This window comes from Propithecus coquereli, unplaced genomic scaffold (assembly GCF_000956105.1).
Source record: "Propithecus coquereli isolate 6110/MARCELLA unplaced genomic scaffold, Pcoq_1.0 Scaffold748, whole genome shotgun sequence".
Taxonomy (NCBI): domain Eukaryota; kingdom Metazoa; phylum Chordata; class Mammalia; order Primates; family Indriidae; genus Propithecus; species Propithecus coquereli.
In genome coordinates this window covers 393,158-399,838 of record NW_012153596.1, presented here as the reverse complement: position 1 = coordinate 399,838, position 6,681 = coordinate 393,158, and the positions used below count along the sequence as shown (strand labels likewise).

Below are 6,681 nucleotides of genomic sequence, written 5' to 3'. Positions count from 1 at the left end.
CTTTCTTTTTCTTGTTATTTTTTTTAAAAAAACAAGGCTGGAGTGCAGTGGCATAATCATAGCTCACTGTAACCTTGAACTCCTAAAAAACAAAAAAGAGAACAGAAAAAGAAAAAAAAAAAAAACAGAGAGAAAAAAAAGAACAAAACAAACAAAAAACCCAAATATAACCTCAAATTCTTGGGCTCAAGTGTTCATCCTGCCTCAGCCTCCCGAGTAGCTGGGACTACAGCCACACACCACCACACCTGGTTAATTTTTTAAACTACTTTTTGTAGGGACAAGGTCTTGCGATGTTGCCCAGGCTTGGCTTTCAAAGTGCTGGGATTACAGGTGTGCGCCACCACACCCAGCCAAGTCCAACTTTGAACAAAAAAATTAGAAGGCATACTAAAGGGCAAAAAACAGTTCAAAGAGACAGAACCAGCACCAAAACCAGACTCTGAAATGGCAGGAATATTGGAATTATCAGACCAGAAATTTAAAGCGACCACGATTAAAATACTAAGGGCTCTAATGGAAAAAGTAAACAATATTCAAGAACATGATGGCCACAATTAGCTGCAAGGGATGATGGGAAATAAAATTTCTAGCTGGGAAGCCATATACGCTATTAACCTTTGGTCATTTTCTTTCTAAAAGGCATAAGAGAAGAGTGGATACTGGGTGACACTCATCAGTCTCTTCCACAGTATCTTTCATCACTTTTGGAAAATTCTCAGCCATTGTCTATCAAAATACTGCATATTCCCTATTCTGTTTATTTTTTTTCTTCTAGAAATCTAACTAAATATATGTGTGACCTCGATCTATCTTATTGCCTCTTTGTGCTGCATTCTGGGTAATTTTCTTAAATCCATCTTCCAGTTCACTATTTTGCTCTTCAGCTGTGTTTAATATGCTATTTAACCCATATCTTGAATTTCCAATTTCAATCGTATATTTTTAATTTCCAAAGTTCCATGTGGTCCTTTTTTCAAGAGTCTGGTCATTTTATATTCTCCTGTTCTTTTGTTATACTTTCATTTCTTTAAGCATATTAATTATACTTATTTTATAATCTGTGTCATATACTTTCGAAATCTGCTATCTTTGCAGGATTGATATTTAAATTTATGTTTATATGTTTCTGTCACTCATAGTGGCTTGTTTCCTTGTAAATTTTATGCTTTTTTTCATTATATATTTTAGAGTTTTCTACAGTAATTCTCTGAGGCCTGTGGTTAAAGTATATCCCTCCACAGAGGATTTGTGCTTGCTTCTGCTGGGCACTCTGGGGCAACACTACTTCTGGACCACTTCAATTAGAACTTTAAAAAAGTTTATTTTCCTAACGTTTTAAACTTTGCTATTTTTATTAGGCTGTCACAATCTAAGTAAAATCTGTGTGTAAGATAATCAAATGCAGCTTCAAGACAAATCCAGGACCCTCCCCCCTACACTGTCTTTATGTACCTCCGAGAGAGAAATTCCGGAGCATCCACTACTCTATGCCTAGACCACTCTAAAAGAAAACTTCAGCTTGTGGATATAAACTCTCGGGAGGTGGGGGCGGGGGGTTCCTTTTATTCCACTTCCACCCAGATCCAAGGTAAGCACATACCCTTCACCTCTTTCTTTGAGGTATTTTTTTTCTAGGTCACCTATTAGTTTTCTGTTGCTGCTCTAACAAATTACCACGAATTTAACGGCTTAAAACAACACAAATTTATCTCTTATGTTTCTGGAGGTCGGCAATCCAAAATAGATTTCACTGGACTAAAATCAAGGTGTCAGTGGGGCTGCATGCCTTGAGGCTCCTGGTTTGGGGCACAGGAGATGTCCCCGGCTCTGGGCTAGCCCTGGAGCTGGCTCACCGCTCTGGACTCAAGGATCCTCGCTGTTTCTTACTGCAGAGCCTTCCTCATTTCCCCAGCAGCTAAGCCATTCACTCGCGTGTTTTGAGATTTCATCCCACGCTTCAGGGTTTTGGACCAGAGGGCTTCTCTGGCCATCTGGCCTACATTGCTCACAAAGCCTCCACTACGTTGTCAGGCCGCAATTGCTCCACCCGCCCCCAGCTGCCCTCCCACTCTGCCACGTCTCCGCAGTGCAGAACCCCAGCTTTAGAGACCCTTCCAGCTACGGTGTGGAGAAGGTATTGGCGGAATCCCGAGTTGAGGAGAGATGCTGGCCTCATCTGTCACTTTAGGTGGCCCAATGGCCTTACGCAGGGCTCTTTCTGCCCCCTACCCTGGGCCTTTGCAGCCGAGATTCCAGTGTCAGTCAGAGGGACACACACTTGGACATGCAAGTCTGCCCGTGTCCCTGCCCAGCTCGGGTCCTGCACTCAGGAGGCTTCATGGCAGAGCTGGGATCTGACCCTGTGTGATGTCTGGGGATCAGCTGCTCAATCCCACTGTCAATTCCGGGCCTGTGGCAGTGCATACACACCGCAGAGCTTACTCATTCACTGTGCCTACGGTTCCTGGTTTCTTCCTCTCCAGAAAGTCGGCTCACTGCTGCGCCTGGTCCCTAGCACACAGTGGCGCCCAAATGGATAGTGAACAAAGAGGGACCCAGAGATTGGGCCAACAGGCAGCACCACCACCAGATGAGAAATGATGACATGGGGTGGGGAGTGGGGTGGCACTTGAATGCCTCACCCTTTCCACTGTGGGCAGGCAAGAGACTGCGAGGGCCTCCTGCCTCACCTTCCCCAAACCTGCCAAGACACTCAGGAAGCAGCTTCCCTCTCTGCTCAGTATCTTAAATAAACCCTTTATTCAGGAGGAACAATGAAAGAAAGCAACTGTGATGGGGATTACAAAAACAAGCACAGGCCCTCCTCCAGGTTCAAGGACTAGAGTCCGCTGCGTGGCAAGGACTGCCAGCCCTAGACTGGGTGCGAAGTGGGCTCACATGCGCGTGTGAGCGCAACATGCACACACACGAAGGCGCCTGCCACCCGCAGGGGTGGGACTGCAATAAATGACTCTGTGTGTCTGCAGCTTGGCCCCTTCCCCGCCCCCAAAACCGACAGGGCTGTGTGGGCCCCGCAGCAGCAAAATCGAGCCTCCTTCTTCCCCTCCCCCTCCCGGGCTCTTGCTCTGAGACCCCATCTCCTCCGGTGGCAGTTTGACCACCCCCAGTCACAAAGAGCCCCAGTGATCCCGTCAAGACATCTGGGGGAAGAGGAAAAAAACAGGGTGCCAGATGTGTGGAGGGGAACCTGTCCAGTGCTCCCAGGCTATGGATGCCCGGTGGCTGCTCCACCTCTGGGTCCACATCCCCTGGAAGGCCCTCAGCCCCGAAAGGCCCAAGCCCTTGGCGGAAAAGCAGGGATGTGACTGCACTGGTGATGGTGGCGAACTCCCCAAGTGGCAAGTTAGGGACACGAAAGGGACTAGGAGCCAGTCCCTGTGGCAAATGAGGTGGCACACACCCTTCTTGAAGGGGGAACTGCAGGGAGGCCCAGGGCCCAGCAGAGCTGGCCGAGCACCCAGGGCCTGGGCTGGGGAACAGGCAGCCACCTGGAATGGTTCCTCAGATAGGGAATCCCCCCCGCAAAGAAAAAAGTAACAGTCGAAGAAGAGGCAGGTTCTGGAGCGTGGCCCCGCCTGAGAGCAGGGTGGGTCAGGCGGGCGGCCCCAGGGCCGGCCCATAGGCACGTGTCGCAGGATTCCCGCGGATGTCTCCAGTGGGCAGGGCAGGTCCCTGCTCAGCCCCAAGCCTCCCTCCACAGCCGCGTGAGGTATTGCGCCGCCGCCCCGCCCGGCCCCGCCCCTGCCGGCCGGGAACACCCACCGGGCCTGGGGGCCCTAGGTGGGGTCCAGCTGGAAGACGCCATCGCTGGTGGGGGTGGTGAAGAAGGAGGGCGGGTCGCAGGCGGAGTCCTGCCCGCCGCCTGGCTCCCGCTCCCGCTCCCGGGAGCGCCGCTCCTCCAGCCGCAGGCTGCGCTCAAAGTCCAGCAGCTGCCCCATGAAGTTGAAGTTGGGGGAGATGTTAGACTTCTTCCTCTTGACCAGGTCGTAGGCGTCGTTGAGCGAGAGGTGGAGCTTCTGCATGAGGTAGGCCACGGTGACCGTGACAGAGCGGCTGACCCCTGCCAGGCAATGGACGAGCACCCCGCAGTTCTGGGACAAGGCCTCGTCTAGGTGGGGCAGGCAGGGCGGGGGAGACCAGAGGGCTAGCGTGAGGGAGGCAAAGGCCTTCCGGATGGGCCCCCGGAGCCCCCGCCCTGCCCTCGGAACAGTCCCGGACGTTTCCCTGGCAGCCTCTGGGAGCTGGCCTGAGCTCTGCCCGCCCCCCAGAAGTGCCATCCTGGCTCTGGGCTCTCAGAATGGCAGCTAAGCCTGGGAGGAACTGTCATGAGGGAGAGGAGGGAGAAATAGGAGAGGTGGGAGCCGGGCCTGGGGGGTGGAGAGGTCGGAAGGAGGGGTGGGCCAGGCAGACTCACCAATGAATGCAATGGCCTCCGGAAAGAACTGGGACAAGTTCTGGCTCCAGTGGTCAGAGATGGGGATCTGCTTGTAGTGAAAGTCGCCATTCTTCTCAAAGAGGTTAGGGAGGTTGGGGGTGACATTGAGGATGTAGCGGATGCCCAGCTTGGCCAGGCTCTCCAAGTTGGCTGAATCCCGGGCACTACCCAGGTAGAGGTTGGGCAGGATCTGGACAGGGAAGGATGGCAGCAGCCCCGCTGGGGGGGGCGTGGCACCTTCCGAATCCAGGCCACAGCTCATGGAGTCGCGGTCAGCCTCGGATTCCGCATCAGAGCAGTCGGAGCCCAGGCACAGGCCACCCAGCCCCACTACGGGCACTGGGCTGGGCATTGGGGTCACGCTCGAGCCAGCACGGCCATTGAGGCTGGTCTCACACAAGTGAGGACACTCGGCCTGGAATCGGCTGAAGCCACCTGTGGAGGAGAGGGGGTGGGTCCTGCTGGCCTGGTCTACTGGGCAGCCAAGTGCCCCTGGCTGGGGATAGGAGCTGACCCTAGACAGCCTGGGGGAGTTGCAGATGTCCCCAAAGAGAACAAAAAGCCTGCAGCCTGATCTATCCTGGTGGCCACACGGGGAGGATTGTGGGCACCCTGGGCACCCACAGTCAGCACTGCTGGCCACTCCTTTGGACAGCAAACACCCCGCATGTAGAGCCACCCAAGAGGATCTTACGCCCCCAGGGCTGAGCTGAGGCAGGTGTGAGGGCTCAACAGAGCCTAGATGTTACTACTACCAGCCTCAGGGAGGACAGCAGCCATCAGTTAAGAAGGGGAAAGGTTCAGATGGCAGTTCTCTGCCTGGGTGTCTCCTGATCCAGTGTGACTGGGAGCACCCTCAGGGATGAAGTGGGGCCCCAAGAGGTGGGGAACGTGGGAGAGAGTGTGACATTCCACCTGAATGGTTACAAAGTCCCAAGAAGCCAGCATCTGCCTCATCTACAGATACTACTATTTCCCAGGGCTGGGGGTGGAGGCCCAGAAATCTGCCACTTTATATATTTATATATCCCCAATATAGTCCTATGACCTTTCTTGGCGACAGCTAGCTCTATAGGTTCATGGAAACCCTGTTTCTGCCCTGGGCCTCTGGGGGGGGGGGGGGGTGGTATTGGGCTCAGCCCTCCCTTGACCTGCCAGGACTATGGAGGTGGGGGTGGAAGGTAGGTCCCTGCTGCCCTCTGAGTAGCTGGGGGAGGAGAGATACCATCACGGGGACCCTGGGGAGCCCACACTTGGTACTTTGTTCTTGAGCATCCTGTGAACTAGGTCAGGTCTGCCCAATTCTTCCCATTTTCCAGACTCAGAAACTAGGGCTTCCAAGGACGAAGGAAGGACTTGCCCAAGGTCACACCCAGGCTCCCCTCCCCCAAAAGCAGCCCGGCAGATTATCAGGGGAGACAGTTTCACCTCCACTGTAGACAAACTGAGGTGGGGGTCGTCCAATGTCAAATTAGTTGCGAATCTCCTGGGAAAGCAGGGCCCTGCCTCCCTAGGCCCGGGTCCTCCCCTGGCCGGTGCCCGCCACCCCGCTGCTGCTGCACCTACCCTGGAGGTAGTAGGCCAGGTAGCCTTCCTCCCGTAGCTTCTGGAGCAGCGTGCCCAGCACCGACTCGGCCTCCCACTCCTCGGCCTCGGCCTCCCCGCGCCGGCGCCGGCCCCCGCCCTGGTCGTACAGGAGCACCGGGGCGGGCGGGGGCGGCTGCAGCGGCGGCCCGGGCAGGAGGGCGCGCACCGACAGGCTCCCCCTCCGCAGGCGGCGCAGCAGCAGCGCGGGCAGGGCCACGCTCAGCGCCCCGCCGATGCGCGCCGACTCGTACAGCTCGCGGCTGCGGCAGTCCAGGAGCAGCAGCCGAGGCCGCGGGGGCGACAGCTCCCGGCGCAGCCACAGGCACGAGCGGCCCAGGCCCTCCATGGGCGCGCGGCTCCCTACACGTCGGGCCGCGGGCGCTGCGGAGAGAGGGAAGGTGCGGCGTGAGCCAGACTCTCCCGCCCGCCCGCGGGCTGAGAGGGCCAAGACGTGAAGCCAGCCCCTTGTCCCAAAGCCGGGCGCCCAGGGTCCCACAGGGACACCCCTCCACCGCCTGCTTCTCTTCTCGCGCCCCTCCCACAGTGAGGACAGGCAGAAAGGCACCCCAGGAAAAACATCCGAGGCAGCCACTCTGGCGCCCGCGGGAAAGAAAGCGTGAGGGGTCCCCCAGAAG

General features: G+C 55.7%; 1 protein-coding gene across 1 annotated transcript; it reads right to left on the bottom strand.

The window, feature by feature from the left end:
• Positions 1 to 2,902: 2,902 nt before the first annotated feature.
• On the bottom strand, positions 2,903 to 6,392 carry DUSP9 (dual specificity phosphatase 9). Its single transcript, XM_012661982.1, has 3 exons — positions 6,026 to 6,392; positions 4,439 to 4,894; positions 2,903 to 4,132 (listed from the first exon to the last, which is right to left on the bottom strand). Exons 1-3 carry the CDS (start codon positions 6,390 to 6,392, stop codon positions 3,801 to 3,803), a joined length of 1,155 nt encoding a protein of 384 aa, XP_012517436.1. The 3' UTR covers positions 2,903 to 3,800.
• Positions 6,393 to 6,681: the final 289 nt, after the last annotated feature.

Excerpts from the sequence above, each read along its gene's own strand:
- DUSP9 (XM_012661982.1), bottom strand. The coding sequence starts at position 6,392 with ATGGAGGGCCTGGGCCGCTCGTGCCTGTGGCTGCGCCGGGAGCTGTCG. Across the intron at positions 4,895-6,025 it reads CCTGGCCTACTACCTCCAGG|GTGGCTTCAGCCGATTCCAG; the intron begins GTAGGTGCAGCA and ends TCTCCTCCACAG. Across the intron at positions 4,133-4,438 it reads GGAGGCCATTGCATTCATTG|ACGAGGCCTTGTCCCAGAAC; the intron begins GTGAGTCTGCCT and ends TGCCCCACCTAG.